Genomic DNA, 16,328 nt, shown 5'->3' on the forward strand with positions numbered 1-16,328 from the left:
AAACTAGTTTTAACTTTTATCACACATGGTTAAGAGTAAAACCCATTTGAATATATTTTTTTTATTTAAAAAAAAACCATTTGAATTTTGTCACTACATTTCGATCACCTATATATTGAATTAATTAACAAAATAAATAAACTGATTTGCCACAACTAGCTAGGGCGCCATATATATACAATGATCACAAGAAATTAGGATATAGAAATTTTTAATAATTTCTTAGTGACAAGTCAGCTTTTGGCAACAATTTAGATAGATCCCGTGGCTTGTTCTACAAAGAAACAAGGCTAAGAAAGAGCATTTTGTTTTACATAATGATCTTTTATTATATAGTCAATAGAGAAAGAGATAGAAGATAAAAATAAAATAAAAATATTGCATCACGACAATTTATGTTTTCCTTTCATTGCTAGCTGCTATCTGAACTGTCTCTAACTTGTTTTCTGGCATGTTTCCAATCCATTCTCAAGCTTCCTTCCAAATCCAAAGGTTAATATGTCCATCGCGTGTCGTGTCTAACACTATTAATCAATCTTGTTTCATCATTTAATCATTTCGACCGCGTTATTAATGAAATGATTTAAATTTAAGATCAATAATTAAAATTAACTATATGATCACATGCACTTAGTTTATGATGAATAATGTTATAGAATTAATACAACAATCCTTGCAATTATCTCAATTCAAATCTCAACCGATCGATAATATATATAAAATCATTTTTTTAATTCATTTACCTGAAAGGATTGGTAACATTGTTATACTCTTTACTACTTCCTTGATTATGATCATCTCCATGGAGGATTGAAGAAGATGATGTCCATTGATCCCAAAATGAAGCGTTTGGCACCATGTTTAGACCTAATTGTTGTTGTTGTAGTTGTTGATTGTAGTTATAACCTTGTTGGCCGTAGCTTGTCATGTAACTCCTTTGAAGATCCTCGAATTGGATGTTGTTGTTTTCATGATGGGGAAGAACTACCGGATTAAAGATTGAGAAAAACGAGGATCTATCGTCTACTAGCGAAGTTGAAAGTGGCGGCATTGTTGCCATTTGAAGAAATTGGTTGATATTGATCTCGTGTTTGGCTGAGCCTACTTCCGTGCTACTGCTTGCGCTTGTTTCTGCGCTCATCTTCTCGGCCTCTTCTTGTTGTCCGCATGAAGAGTTCATAACAACATCTTGTTGTTGTGTCGGTTTGGAATTGAAACTGTTATGATCGAAGGCCACTCTTGATGATGAATTAGATGCCGCCTTTCCTAGGTTAGCGCGAGACACGGTTGGACGGTCTTCTACTCCCGGTCTCTTGTAAACGCGACAAAGTGAGATTTCAGCCTGAGATTAATTAATTAATTATGGATAATGAATACATTATCTATTTTAAATCAAAAGAATCAACACATATATAATCACAACTTGCCTTTTGTAACATTTCCGTCTCATGGTGTGGCAAGCGATATTCATTCATGATCCAACTTGTCCGAACTCCCCTAGGGGCTTTCCCCGAGTAGAATACTAGGGTTTTCTTGAGTCCTATTGGGCGAAGGTTTTCGTTTTTTATCAACCTATCGGCTCCGGTAGCCTTCCAGTATCCAGAAGTCGTGACACGATTAGGTCTATCCCCGTTTCTATATTTTCTATCGCGCGGTACATAGAAGTACCATTCTTTTTCTCCAATTGCGGCCAAAGCTGTACAAATCATTATTATTATTATTATAAGTCAAATTCTAATGTCTTCAAGTTCATGAATTCGAGTTTTCACATACCTGGAAGCTCCCAAGGGTCGTAACGATAGAGATCGAGGAAAGTGATTAGGTCAACGTTGAAGCGTTTGCCTTCGATCTTACGGCGGAGGTAGAATTCAATGAGTTCTTCTTCGGTAGGGTGAAAGCGAAAACCGGGCATGACCATGTCATGGTGGTGAAGATCCTCTTTGTGATTATCATGATCATCATCGTCGACTTGGCTCATGGTGATTATTAAACCTATCTCTATCTAGCTAGAGATTACACAACATATTTGATCATCATGAGCTAGCCCTACTTACCTTTATATATACATCCAGATTCAAGATGAGATTAGCTAGAGAGAATGGATTAAGTATACTTTATGAGGCTTGTGAAGAAGAAGAAGATCTTCAACTCCCTCTCCCACTAATTAAGTAAGATACTCTCTCTCTATAACTATGAGGAAATTAAAATGGATGATAGTGGAGGTGGGGGAGGGGGGGGAGAGGAGTTAATAGAAAGATCTCTGACCTTGCAGGCCCTACCCTACATGGGAAGAAGGGTATGCCCTAATTAAGTTGATATCATTCATTAAGAGACCCATTAGCTAGGACAAATTAAGTGGTCATATTTTTTTATTTTGAATTTAGTACTCCTCCAAAAGTCATGTGATCATGTCATATATATTTATTTATTTTATTTAAAGAATACCAATTTTATGACTGAATTATAATATAATATTCATTTATATCACTAAACTAATTTTTGTTCGTTCATACCACTGAAGTTGAGATTAATATTCATCTATGTCACTACTCTATTAATATTCATCTATGTCACTACTCTATCAAACCTCTAACCCCGTTAAGTTTCTGTTAAATAAAACGACATGGGAAATTGACATGTCATCTTTTTTAATTAATATATTGACATGTCATCTTTTTTAATTAATATATATATAATATATTTATTTATTTATTTAAAATTTTAAATAATAAAACATTTACAAAGTCATTAATAATTTCTCTCTCGTGCCCTAATTAACTAAACTTATCATTCATCTTCTCTGATTCACCTAATCAATCAAATAGATTCACCTTTTTAAAACAGAACAATAATCCAGAAATATAGAAAGAGAAAGGAGAACAAACTCTGAAGAGATAAGAAAGCATATAGGAAGAGAACAAGAACAATAATATAGAAATAAGCCTTCAACAGAAAGAAGAAGATTTATAAACTTCATTACCTGTCATCATTGTTCATTGTGAACTTTGTTTGAGACTGGTCGAAGTAAGAATAAAAAGTTGAGGTCTAAGGCTCAGCTAAATGTCAAAGTTCGTCGTGGTAGGGTTCTGAAATCAAAATCTCATCTCACATTGCCCTCAATTCTCTCGCTAACTCGTCAGTCTCCTTTCGGTTCTTTTATTTGAGAAATCGAATCTTTTGAAAACAAGAATCGAAGAAGAAGAATGGTGGGTTTAGTTAATTAAGGTAGGAGAAAGAAATTATTAATAACTTTATAAATGTTTTATTATTTAAAATTTTAAATAAATAAAAATATATATAATATATATTAATTAAAAAATATGACATGTCAATATATTAATTAAAAAAGATGACATGTTAATTCCACATGTCGTCTAATTTAACAGAAACTTAACGAGATTAGAGGTTTGGTGGAGTAGTGACATATATGAATATTAATCTCAACTTCAGTGGTATGAGCGAACAAAAATTATTTCAGTGATATACGTGAATATTTCATTATAGTTCAGTGATAAAATTGACATTCTTCTTATATTTTTTTACCTTTTACCACTTAATGTAGTAGCGGTATGATCATATATATATATTCTTCCCGATAGATAAAATTATAAAAAAAATCAAGAGATCAAATATAATTAACAAATCTGTTTCTCATTTAAAATCCTTTAATTATTAATGTGAATTATGCTAATTTCTTATTTTGAAAAACAAAACAAAAAAAAGGGTAAAAAATGATATTTTTGAGGGAGTGGTCTACCTGTTGGTCTTTCATTAATTTTTTTTTGTTTGTGTGTTTTTTTTATATTATTAATTTGTTTAGACAACATATTTTTTAATTTAGAAAATAAAATTTGATAAATAAATAAAAAATGGCCAAGTCCTGTCTCTCTCCTTCAATTGCTTACAATGCCTATGAAGTTAACCCTATTTGGAAATTTGGCTAAAATGTAATAAAATAAAATGTGTAGAACGAGCATAAAATTTGACAAATTTTTATATATTTTAAATAAATAAAAGGTGTAATGATCACTTTATAACATACTCGCTTTTAAATTTTACTAAAACATTTTTAAAATGTGATAATAAACCATATCACAGTCTAAGAATACACTATTCCTTTTTTTTTTTTGGCATTATATTGTTAACCAGTCATGATTATTCAATCAAAATAAAAAATAGATCAGCACATTAACTTGAAAACATAGTAATTTGTTAAGTTAAGTGATCATGTATATATAATAATTACTTTAGAGTGATTAAATTTCATGTAATATATATTTATAAAATAATAGTTAATAAGACCATCACCTGCAAACCCATCTCCATAATAGGTTTTAGCCCTCCAACCCACCTGCAAACTCAACTGCATTTTGAGTTTTCCTGCAAATTCTCTCTCCTCCATACCCAAATTTGCAGGGACATTATTCACATACTCAAAAGTTTTCAAAACTTTCATTTTAGTCCTTTTAGTTTGTTTTTAATTAATTTACATAACTTATTTATATTTTAATTTGTTTATCTATTTTATTTATTTATATTTTAATTTATTTATATAATTTATTTATATTTTAATTTATTTATATTTTATTTTATTTATATGTTTAATTAATGATAATTTTAATTTGTTTATATGATTAACTTATATTTAAATTTGTTTATATTATATTTTATATTTTTTTAAGTATTATAAATTTATAATAATAAACAATATTGATAAAAAAAATAATAAATAATAATTTTTTTTTTAATAAAATAAAACACGTAGAAAACTGAAAAAGTACAATAATCTAAAATGTTTGTTTTGTTGTATTTTTTTTGTTTATGAAATGTAATTTGTGTTTATTTAATAATGTTTAATTTGTTTTATGCAGTTGTATAAATAATTGATTTATAATTAGAATTTAAAAGTAATTAATAAGTTGTTGTAAAGTTATGGGTTCAATTTGTAATTTTAGATAAATATATAGATAATATTGAAAAAATTAAAAATTATTATAAAAAGAATATTCTGAGAATATTCTTTTGAGTTTGAGTTTGGGTTTTTAGGTTGGAGATGAATTACTGTTTGATGGGATGTTTACTACATTTTGAGTTTGAGAATAGGTATTTGGGTTGGAGATGAACTAAGGTATATATATCATGGATAAGGTATGAAAGACATAAATATATTAATTAATAATTTGAATGAATGAATTAAAAAGACTGGCACAGTCAAGAGAAACCCGTGATATATGCTCTTATGACTCTATGTGGTGACAAGTGTCGTTTTCGGATTTTACTTATGGGTCCTTTCTTTGATTTCTTTTCTATTTTTTAAATTTTTTTTCTTTCTTTATTTTATTTATTTCGTGAAAATTTATTGACATATAACTTAATTATTTTTGCTTCAACTCAAGCTTTAATTAATTAGTAGACTTGCTGAAATTAATTGTTGGGCAAACTTGATAAAACTGGTGAATTAATGGAGTCAATTTAATTTGTCTTTTAACATCTAATTATGATCAATTATTTTTAAATATTTATTAAAAACAGTAATTCATTATTTTATAAGTTCAATTGTTTAGGGTTTAATTTTTAGAAAATAATATTTGATTTTTTAAAGTTAAATTAGGTTAACTTAATTTATTATTTATATATAATGTTGTATTATAGTAAATCTAATTTTGAACATCTTAAAAGTGAAAATAATTGTTGTGAAGTGTCAGGATAACTTTCTATAAATATATATATATATATTTATTAAGAATAATAATGATTATAAAAACATTGTGAGTCATGATAGTTCTCATAAATTAAAAAAAGGTATATAAAATAATTGACAATGTCTCAATTAACTTTACAAGATAGTATTGACTTGTCTTATTTGCGAAAATTATATATATCTTTTTAGATGTTAAGACTTTGTAAAGTTTAATTTTATAGAATGTTTTATGAGCAGATAATAATAATTTTTTTTTTTTTACATTTTGTTATGATTGTATAAAGATAAAATAAAAATATGAATTATGTTTTTTATACTAAATCAAATGAACAACCATAAGTTATTATAAGAACCAAGTCTATATATGTATATATATATATACAAGACAATCTTAGATGAATTGAGAATCATATTAAATTTTTTGTTTTTTCAATAAAATTGTGATTGTGTGGTTGAGTAAAATACTAATTTATAAAATAGCTTAATTGAATTAAAAGGACGTCGGTCCAATTTGTAATGTTTGTTTTAACCCAAAATCAACATTTTCTTCTTCTTCTTGAACTGAAGACTATAATTTAACACCACAATTGACTTTAGAATTGATGGGGTCAGTTTCAATGCATGATCATGAACCTATATATATATTAATTATAGGTTAGCTCAATTCAGTTCAATTTAATTTTAAAAAAAATCCAATATATACTTCATATAATAAACTAGGCAGGGCATAAAAATAACTAAATAAGTGTATTTGCTAAAATGACAATTTAATTCATAAAAAAGTAATTAAAGATATAATAGGACAGAGACAGGGTTTGAGACAGAGACAAGAGGAATAGAGAAGACAATTCTTTCTCCTACATAGGTTTAGGACCGTCCGCCCCCACACTTCAATATATAAATAAATTAGGAATATTTAATTTGATTTTAATTTTCTAGTGGCAACTATCTCGTGATCCTAATAATAACTCATCCTCCTTTTATTTATTGCAACCATCTAACACTAATTAATTCTCTATCACAAGACAAACTCTCCCTATAATTAATTAATAATAATAATAATATCTAGCATTCAATTTCTTATCTTCTTTTCTATTGTGGTTAAACCTGAACATACTTTTTACGGAAAAATAAAATCAAAGGTAAATTATTTTGTAAGGAGGAATTCAATGGGGGTTAATTATGCGGGCCACTTGTGCATAAATTACCATCTAAGATAATGTTGTATTGTATGAGTATGACCCATCTGTATAAAGAATAGGCCAGCCCAAATAGTGAGGCCCAATCCATATTTTACTGTTTTTATTATGTTATGGAAAGTAGGCCCAACATTGGCAATGAACATTCTTCCGACCAAGCTTGGGAATGTTTCTTTGTCTTAATATTATTTATTCTCAATGTTGAGTGATCTGAAATCTATTCTAAAAATAAACATTCTTTGCTTTTCAATAAATGTTAATGTTTGTGAGTATTATATATATATATATATATATATATATATATATATATATATATATATATATATATATATATATATATATATATATATAATTTAGAAACCATCACAATTATAATTCGTCCTGAAATTTTCGATCCGAATTGTCCCATTAATAGCGTTTTTTTCATTGGTTTGACAGGTAGTTGATCGTAGATGATATTTTTTGTCTCCACCTTAATTTAATCATGATTCTGCTAATAAATACACTTAAATATCATTAATATATTCATTAATTTTTCTTATTTTATAAGAGTTTTAAGTTGATTTATTTATAATAATATTAAAAAATTATTTATATAATTTTATCAATTTTAATTTATTTTTTAAGAAAATGTAGTATAATATTATTCCGTTAAAATTTTCTAAAAACGGGGATAGTAAACGCATTTCTCGTCCGATCCGTTATATTCACAAGGTGCATTAGTGGATGAAAATATTATAAGTTGATGAAAGACAGAAAAAAACTGCAATCTTAAAATTTGGACATTTGAACTTAGAATATGTTTTTTAGTCATTGTGATGTTATGTAATGGACCCTTTAATCATAAGTTATGGTTGTAATGATTAATAACATTAATATCCGTCTGTTATCAGTTATTATATATAGGTCCCATTTTATTCATAATTTATTCACTTTGATGAATCCAACTATTATTTTATTATCATCTAACTATTTTTATATATATATATATATATATATATATATATATATATATATATATAAAACATCTTGGTGCACATGCAAGATACAGGGGGCAGCTGTATGAATGTTTGGCTGGTGTCGGACAGCCTGTCTTGGTCCTTTACAGTCCAAGCAAATACCAAAGTATGCTTTACGTAAAATTATACTTTCTTTTTTTCAATTTTATTATTATTAATATTAATTGTAGCCGTTCAATCCATTACCTCCATAACCGCTCTGCTTTCAATTTCTAGATATACAGCAGGAGAGAGAAAGAAAGAAAGAGTATCTATTCTTCTAAAGTGCTTTTTATCATCATCTTCATCTTCTTCTTTGTTTCAGTTCAGATTACAGACATTTTAGATCCGAGAAAAAAACATGAGTATGTACGGTCGGGATCCATGGGGAGGATCTCTAGAAATACACGCCGCCGATTCAGCCACCGACGATGACCGGAGTCGTAATTTACACGACTACGATAGGGCGGCGCTTTCCCGTCAGCTTGACGAAACGCAACAGAGCTGGCTTTTAGGTCCCAGCGAGCAGAAGAAGAAGAAGAAATACGTAGATCTCGGCTGTATCATCGTCAGCCGTAAGATCTTTCTATGGACTGTTGGATCGATCCTCGCCGCAGCTTTCCTCGCCGGTTTAATCATTCTCATCGTCAAAACAGTACCTCGTCATCATCATCCTAAACCCCCGCCGGATAACTATACCCTTGCCTTACACAAAGCCTTGATGTTCTTCAATGCTCAAAAATGTAATCTTTCTTTAACTTTCTATTATTCTTATTCAGTTTCTTATTGTTTGAATTGATTGATTTGATGATTGCAGCTGGGAAACTTCCTAAGCATAATAATGTTTCATGGAGAGGAAATTCATGTTTGAATGATGGAAAATCTGATTCGAAGAATCTGGTTGGTGGGTATTACGATGCTGGAGATGCAACCAAGTTCAATTTCCCTGCTTCTTTCGCTATGACAATGTTGAGTTGGAGTGTAATTGAATACAGTGCTAAATTTGAAGCTGCTGGAGAACTTAATCATATTAAGGATATTATTAAATGGGGAACTGATTACTTTCTTAAGACATTCAATTCATCAGCAGATTCCATTTCTACTTTAGTTGCTCAGGTTGGAATTGGAGATACTTCTGCAGGGGGGTCGAGTCCAAATGATCATTACTGTTGGATGCGTCCTGAAGATATCGATTACGATAGACCTGTGACTGAATGCAGTAGCTGTTCGGATTTGGCAGCAGAGATGGCGGCTGCGTTAGCTTCTGCTTCGATTGTGTTCAAGGATAACAAGGTTTATTCGCAGAAATTGGTACATGGTGCGAAGACGCTGTTTAAATTTGCTAGGGATCAGAGGGGTAGATACAGCGCGGGTGGATCAGATGCGGCGGGGTTTTATAACTCGACTAGTTATTGGGATGAGTTTATTTGGGGTGCGTCTTGGCTTTATTATGCTACTGGAAATTCTTCGTATCTGCAGCTTGCGACTACTCCTGGTCTTGCTAAACATGCTGGTGCTTTCTTTGGTGGTCCTGATTATGGTGTTCTTAGCTGGGATAATAAACTTGCAGGCACCCAAGTAAGTTGAAATTTGATAACATTTTAGATAATGATAACAATTGAAAGACACTTATTTGATAGTATTGATGATGTTTTAGGTGCTGTTGAGTCGAATGAGGTTGTTCTTGAGCCCCGGTTATCCATATGAAGAAATGTTGAGGACGTTTCACAATCAGACGAGTATTATCATGTGTTCATATCTTCCAATCTTTACAAGCTTTAACAGGACAAGAGGTGGTTTGATACAGTTAAACCATGGAAGACCACAGCCTCTTCAATATGTAGTTAATGCAGCCTTCTTGGCTACCGTATTCGGCGATTATCTTGATGCTTCTGATACCCCCGGTTGGTATTGCGGCCCTAACTTCCATTCTACAGACGTCCTGCGCCAATTTGCCGAGACACAAGTATGTTATTGTTGTAAATGTTTGTCATATGACTCATGACCAACAAATTTGGTTATTGTTTTGAGCATGTTTTATCTTTTCAGATTGACTATGTTTTGGGGAAGAATCCGAAAGGGATGAGTTATGTAGTCGGTTTTGGTAACCATTATCCAAGGCATGTTCACCATAGAGGTGCTTCTATACCGAAGAACAAGGTTAAGTATAACTGTAAAGGCGGTTGGAAATGGAGGGACACGTCGAGCCCTAATCCGAACATGGTTGTTGGTGCTATGGTGGCTGGACCTGACAGGCACGACGGTTTTCACGACGTGAGAACGAATTATAACTACACCGAACCCACAATAGCAGGGAATGCAGGATTGGTTGCGGCTCTGGTTGCACTTTCTGGCGACAAAAAAGGGGGAGTAGACAAGAACACCATATTTTCGGCTGTGCCACCCATGTTTCCTACCCCGCCGCCACCTCCTGCACCTTGGAAGCCGTGAGAATGATGATTTTGGAATCATTTTTGTTAACCTTCGAACCCTCGAATTCCTCGGCTGATCCGTTCCATTTTTATGTGAAGTAGCTATACACGTGTGTATGTATGTATGCAAGGACTTGACATTATCGTGTAACCGATAGAGCTGTTGAAAGAAACTATCTGTAGCTGGGAAATTGATTAAGAAAGAAAGAATTAACACAATTTAAATTTCAACTGTTTGTTCCTAATAAAATCTATTACTATACAGTTTGCTGGCTTAATTCAAACTAAAAATATTACAACAATAAATAACTAAATGTAGGTTGAGGTGCTTGGCAGGACCTGTTTCAAATAAACTATTTAAGAGATCAATCAATGTCGGAATAATAGTACAGTGGAAATATATAAGGGACAACTAACAGAAGGGAGAAGGACTAGGTTTTGAAGGCAGCATGTGGAGAGGATGATTGCCTGGATCAACGATAGGGGTCTGCAGAAGTGGATTCCATCTGTCGTATATTATTCTCCCTCCTCGGCCAATCCTACCATGGAAACTACCCGAAGAATCATCTGATGGAGGAGGAACAACACCTGCAGCCGCTAGCATTTCTGGATCCAACGGTTTTATGAACATGAAAACTGGTTCAAGGGGATCCTGCATATTATTAAACAAAACACTAAGGTCAAGTGTTCTCAAATCTTTTCATTTACATATCTCAAGTGTAGACAAGGTATGGAGGAAGTAAAACATACCAGCCACCCTGGCTTGAGATCTCGGTTCATTCTTCCTGTTGAAACTACAAAAGGATTAGAATCTGTAACAGGCATATCTGATGCATGTCGTACATGGATAGAACTATTTGCATCATCATCCGAGTCCACAAATTCCTCCTCGCTTGAACCATAGTTCCCCTGGAAAGATGGCACCGAAGGAAATGCCAAAGCAAAAGCATCTTCTAGGAGCTCAGTTTCATTCTGAAACAAAGAAACCAACTTATTAGACTACCTCACCTCAGTCCGGAACAAGTGAAATTGTATTGACAAGTTTGAAACTCAATTTTTCACTTTGGCAAAGTATTCTTATCAAAATTTCTTTTTGTAGCATGATCTAAAATTTACTTTTTTCATTCCCTTTTCACCTACAAAATCACATTCTATATTAAATGCAAACAAAATCACTCACTTTTTAGTTTGTCAGTACTCTTTTAATACAAACTTTAATATTTAAAATATAATATATAGAGAGGAATGATAGGGGGAGGTGCCACATCACTCCCTCACCCATTCCCTCTTCCAAATTCCCTCTCCCAATCATGTCTCATATATTCTCATACATTTTTGAGTCATTGAAACTTTGTTATTTAATCCACTCCAAAGCCAAAAGGCTATAGTTAGTTATATCTCTAGAAAGGAATAACTTAATAAACAAGTAAGTTGTTAGTTAAGGCAAATAAACAACAATACTCCGCAATCAAATAAAAATTAATGTCTGGTGAATTACCTTGTATTTTAATTGAATTCTCTGAAGGTTAACTTCACTTTCCATGACTTCACGCTTCTTTTCTTCCCTCTGCATAAGGTTTCCACGTAAGTATATCAGTTCAAGAGGGCTGTCAATTGTATTTAAATGAGACATAATTATACAATCACTGTAGCACAATCAATACAATAGATCACCTTAATCAGAGAGTCCAGTAACATCTTGGCTTGCTCAAGGTTACGCCTCACCTGTCAGAAGAAATGCAATTATATCTTATACTTGCTTATTAGATTCACAAACAAGTGTGATAAATTGTTAAAGAAAATTCTGACTAACCTGTCTAAGCTTTTCAAAGGAGTGCACACCATCTTCTCTCCTTTGCATCTATCATACCAGGAAAAAGCATATAAAATCTTTATCAGTTATTGATCGCTCAAAGTAGTCCATGAATAATGGTCTATAAACAGGAATCTCAACCCTAGCTAAGAGGCAGGTCAATCAACAACATTTGAAAACCTACCCTTCTTGTATGATGTTTGTGTACTTTCTCCCTTCTTCTGAAGACATTGAATGGGTTAGTATCATTAACTGGAGGAGGTGGCTGTAAGATAAAGAACAGTTGAGACTAGTGTTAGCACCACCACCCCATATCCAGCTAGGGAAAATGTTTCAATCTTCTTTAAACATTGCACACCAACAAGAATTTCCCAAGAAGTGATTATCATAGAATTGAAAACAGAATACAAACCTGCAAACGGCGCAGGACTGGCTTCTGCCATTGCTCACGCTGCGAGATGATAAGAGCACGGAAATGAATAAGAATACATGTAGTATTAAATATGGACATTTATTAGACAGGAAAAAATAGACACCACAAGATTCTCCTGCCCCGATACCTCTAAAAATCATAAAGCTTTTAGTTCCTACATTTCTCTTAACACCCTTCCTCTACTTTGCCTCTTAAAAAAATGTGTTACAGAAAAATAAAAGGGTCAAGTTCATATAAAAAAGAAGTATTTACAGAAGCTTTCCATGAAATGAATGAAGAAGCTTTTCCTACATATGTCAAAAATATAACTTTTAGTTCATTCCCAAAAGACAACTATATTCCCCACCTCTGGACAAATAATATTAAGAAACCTCGGTAAACAGATTAGATAAATAATTGGGACAAACTTAAAAGGTGAGGGTAGTCTTTAGTACAGATCAGACATAGGTGAATACCAATTAAGGAAAAATGAAAATGAGAGTATGAAATACCAAGTAACTGGAGAGCAGAAAATGAAGTTTACATATTTATGGCAAAGTTTAAGAAGTTAACAAGCCACACAGAATACTCCGTTAGTTACCAAAATATCACATCGGTGAATTAACAGTCACACATACCTTCTCTTTCCAATAACTATAGATGGACTGGAGAACACCATATTTCACTGAAAGGTTTGGAATAGCTTGTAATGCCTATCATAGAATAAATAAGAGATCAGCATAGTAACCTCCTCATAATGTGAAAGATTAGATTCTCAAATGAGAAAGTAAAAACAACATGCTCTAGTTATTTACGGCACTTAAAAACAATGTATTACTCATATACTAAATGGTTATAATGAAACCACATCCCAGTTGCAAATGAACTATGGACACTAGACCATATATGAGTAAATGCATGGTACTTGATCATCACAACTACTAGTATAGAGAAACTAAATTAGTTTTAAAATCCAGCTACCATCTACGCGATTTAATGGAATAGTGAATGAATTTTATCCTTTCAAAAACAAAAGGTTTTAAAATCTATCTATGATGTATTAGTTAGGGCATAAATAGTAAAGAAGACTTGAACTTTATTGTGTCCTTTAAATTAGGATGGCAATTGTGCCATCTCACTTTGTTTTGACTAATATGACATGTGTCATATCTATGAATAATAAATATGCCCAGCTGTAAGAGAAATCATTGAATGAATGGAGATTTGTCTTTCCCCCTTACCTCCCATTCTCTCTTGATTCCCACCACTTCTATAAACCCTAATTCTATTACATGATACTATATATTCTCATTTAAACCCTTTATCTGGAAACAAATCGTTACAATGAATTACGAGGGTTTAAGAAGTGGTCCATGTTAAATTTCAATTCCAAAACATGCCACAAGAGATGATTTTTTTACCTCAAACACAGTTTCAAACTGCAAAAGCACAGGAACTGGAGAACCGAGGATTGGTGCCATTAACCCTGCTTTCTCCCTGGCCTTATGATCCAATACCTCCAACTTAAACAGAATCAATTCAAACCTGCAATCACAGTAACATGTGAAACAAACCGCATAATTAACTCTATGAAGACTTTTTATGCATAGGTAAAAGAAAATTAAACTTAAGCAACCCAAACTTGCAAAAAGTAAATGTGGCCCAAACATGCACCATAATATTAGTAAAAAAAAATAATCTCTTTTAACACAATTTTTATTATTACAATTATTCTATGATCAAGTGAAACGGAAGTTAGTATCAAGTTAAAGTATCTAAATAATGAACCACGTAAATGCTTCCACATTTATAGTAAGTTAACCTTTCTTAAAATTTTCCCTAAAAAAAACTTTCCTAATTCTTTACCAATGACATGTCCTTATATTTAAACCTTACCTTAGCCGAGCTGTATTAGAAACTAATGAAAGGTAAACAGATTTTATGAGGAAAATCCAGGGGTACACATATTATTGTCCAAAACAGCACTACAACCACAAATTTTTGAACGTCGATAAAGGAATATTATCAAAATTAGATTGTCAAGAGTGTAGGATTTGCAGGATTGTATATCATCAGATAGATCTTATCTTTTTTTGGTAAATAAGAGAGGTCAAACAAAAAGCACAACTGCTCACATACAAGGAAATCAAATAGATGCATACTATTTATTACTTTTCAGAGGAAATATGTTTTTTCTCCTTGATGGTATGTTCAAGCCAATCCTCATCTTCATTATCCAAGTCATACTCAACGAACTCTCCAATTTCAGACCGAGCTGGAAAAAAGATCAGCGTTCATGACTTTCATTAACACGAAAAGATAATTGATTTACCAGTTAGAACCAGCCAAGAATTTAATTTTCTTACGTACCTCCCCTTGCTCGTAAATAAGAAGCTGGTTGACTAAAAGTACATGCATAATCTCTTTCATAAGTATCCACAATAACAAACTGTGGAATAGGTATTTCAGATGCAAGTTTTTTGCTAGAAGAAACATGCTGCACACAAGGAATAATCCCCACATAAGTAATTAGCAAGAAGAAAGACAATAAACTTTTCTAAGAGTAATGTGAAATGCCTATTGACTCTCCCACAAATTCGACAACATGGTTTTTCTTTTGATGTGTAGGAATATTACCTCAACTTCAGCCTGGACAACAAGGTGAAGCAAGTGTGAATTTCTGGTGGATGTAGGAGTGTCATCATCTTCTAAATCCTTGATTGATTTTACAATGGGAAGTTTCTTATGAATGTCAAGTGGACGAGGTCTAATTGATAGTCTACTCATGTCACCTCATCTCCAGAACAAGCTAGTCTATGTCAAACACCAACAATTCAATGATACCTTAGGTCAACAGATAAAAAGCACACAAAAAAACAAACATTTGATTAGCTTACTTCACTTCTACAAACTTCAAACCCACGCCTAACTCACTTTTCATCATCATTAAAGAGAAAAATCTAGTATTAAGCACATCAATAAGCATGTAAACATATCCGTTAAGCTTAAGCAAAATTCAACTTTTCAAAGCCCTAAATTATAGTAACAAAGCGCCTAATCCTCCTGCTTCTAAGACTAATCATACGATAAACATGTAGGAAAGACATGCACACGTAGAAGGAGATAGGGTTTCTGGTTACTAATTAGGAATGGTTATAAAAGCGGACCTTAAATAAAATTAACAGTGTTGAATTACATGTATCTGCTGAGGGAAATGAAATAGAGATGACGGAAAACGAGGCTTCGCCGGCGAGTACCGTTAATGGAGAAACGAGCTTCGCCGGTGAGAGGGCAATTTCAGAGATTCACGGGAGGAGCGGACAGCTCCCAGATCCGAATTGAAAGTCCGACTGGAGCTCTTAGGACAAGGAACAAAATGGGCACAGATCCTGATTCCTGCTGCATGCTCCATGAACTAATTAATAATAGCCCGTTAACAAAATTATCGGCCCAATGAATTCCTTTTCTATTAATTAAACTATTTAATTTAATTTAATTTAATTTAAATCAAATTTATTTTATTTTAAAAAATTGGCGTAAATTATATTTTATTATAATAATAGGCCCATAAGAGGTTGGTCTTGAAGTTTTGTGGGGGAATATTTCTCAAATTCAATTTGCTAGGGTGGTGGGGAATGGGGATTGTAACTTCAAGATAATTGGGAATTTTTAACATTTGTTGGAATATATGCAAAATAGAGGTTAACAATGTAGATAGGTGGGTGAAGCATCTCCTAGGTCTAGCAAGGAAGATGATTAGTAGCCCGAAAATT

The 16,328-nt window shown here is 32.3% G+C and overlaps 3 protein-coding genes across 5 annotated transcripts; 1 reads left to right on the plus strand and 2 right to left on the minus strand.

Annotated features, from left to right (window-relative positions):
- Positions 1-643: 643 nt before the first annotated feature.
- On the minus strand, positions 644-2,215 carry LOC124945596 (NAC domain-containing protein 35-like). The gene is made up of 2 exons (XM_047486059.1): positions 1,774-2,215; positions 644-1,696 (listed from the first exon to the last, which is right to left on the minus strand). The coding sequence occupies exons 1-2, from the start codon at positions 1,976-1,978 to the stop codon at positions 1,383-1,385; spliced, it is 519 nt and encodes a 172-aa protein (XP_047342015.1). The 5' UTR covers positions 1,979-2,215; the 3' UTR covers positions 644-1,382.
- A 5,887-nt stretch (positions 2,216-8,102) lies between these two features.
- On the plus strand, positions 8,103-10,561 carry LOC124910644 (endoglucanase 25-like). Its single transcript, XM_047451315.1, has 4 exons — positions 8,103-8,641; positions 8,716-9,476; positions 9,556-9,864; positions 9,948-10,561. Exons 1-4 carry the CDS (start codon positions 8,260-8,262, stop codon positions 10,347-10,349), a joined length of 1,854 nt encoding a protein of 617 aa, XP_047307271.1. The 5' UTR covers positions 8,103-8,259; the 3' UTR covers positions 10,350-10,561.
- LOC124910645 (enhancer of polycomb-like protein 1) lies at positions 10,522-15,938 on the minus strand. 3 transcript variants are annotated; one of them, XM_047451318.1, is made up of 13 exons: positions 15,813-15,938; positions 15,193-15,399; positions 14,926-15,052; positions 14,728-14,830; positions 13,977-14,100; positions 13,194-13,268; positions 12,556-12,594; positions 12,328-12,408; positions 12,144-12,191; positions 12,005-12,055; positions 11,829-11,897; positions 11,081-11,302; positions 10,522-10,982 (listed from the first exon to the last, which is right to left on the minus strand). In XM_047451318.1, exons 2-13 carry the CDS (start codon positions 15,340-15,342, stop codon positions 10,743-10,745), a joined length of 1,329 nt encoding a protein of 442 aa, XP_047307274.1. In that variant the 5' UTR covers positions 15,343-15,399; positions 15,813-15,938; the 3' UTR covers positions 10,522-10,742. The 3 variants fall into 3 exon arrangements, with proteins under 3 accessions (XP_047307274.1, XP_047307272.1, XP_047307273.1); XM_047451316.1 differs by having other exon boundaries at positions 15,752-15,921; XM_047451317.1 differs by having other exon boundaries at positions 15,723-15,908.
- Positions 15,939-16,328: the final 390 nt, after the last annotated feature.

Source organism: Impatiens glandulifera, chromosome 7 (genome assembly GCF_907164915.1).
Source record: "Impatiens glandulifera chromosome 7, dImpGla2.1, whole genome shotgun sequence".
NCBI lineage: Eukaryota > Viridiplantae > Streptophyta > Magnoliopsida > Ericales > Balsaminaceae > Impatiens > Impatiens glandulifera.

Coding starts and splice junctions, on each gene's coding strand:
- LOC124945596 (XM_047486059.1), bottom strand. CDS start 1,978: ATGAGCCAAGTCGACGATGATGATCATGATAATCACAAAGAGGATCTT. Junction 1,697..1,773: donor CGACCCTTGGGAGCTTCCAG/GTATGTGAAAAC, acceptor TGATTTGTACAG/CTTTGGCCGCAATTGGAGAA.
- LOC124910644 (XM_047451315.1), top strand. CDS start 8,260: ATGAGTATGTACGGTCGGGATCCATGGGGAGGATCTCTAGAAATACAC. Junction 8,642..8,715: donor GTTCTTCAATGCTCAAAAAT/GTAATCTTTCTT, acceptor TGATGATTGCAG/CTGGGAAACTTCCTAAGCAT. Junction 9,865..9,947: donor GCCAATTTGCCGAGACACAA/GTATGTTATTGT, acceptor TTATCTTTTCAG/ATTGACTATGTTTTGGGGAA.
- LOC124910645 (XM_047451318.1), bottom strand. CDS start 15,342: ATGAGTAGACTATCAATTAGACCTCGTCCACTTGACATTCATAAGAAA. Junction 11,303..11,828: donor GAATTCAATTAAAATACAAG/GTAATTCACCAG, acceptor TCTTTGTTTCAG/AATGAAACTGAGCTCCTAGA. Junction 10,983..11,080: donor ATCTCAAGCCAGGGTGGCTG/GTATGTTTTACT, acceptor AATAATATGCAG/GATCCCCTTGAACCAGTTTT.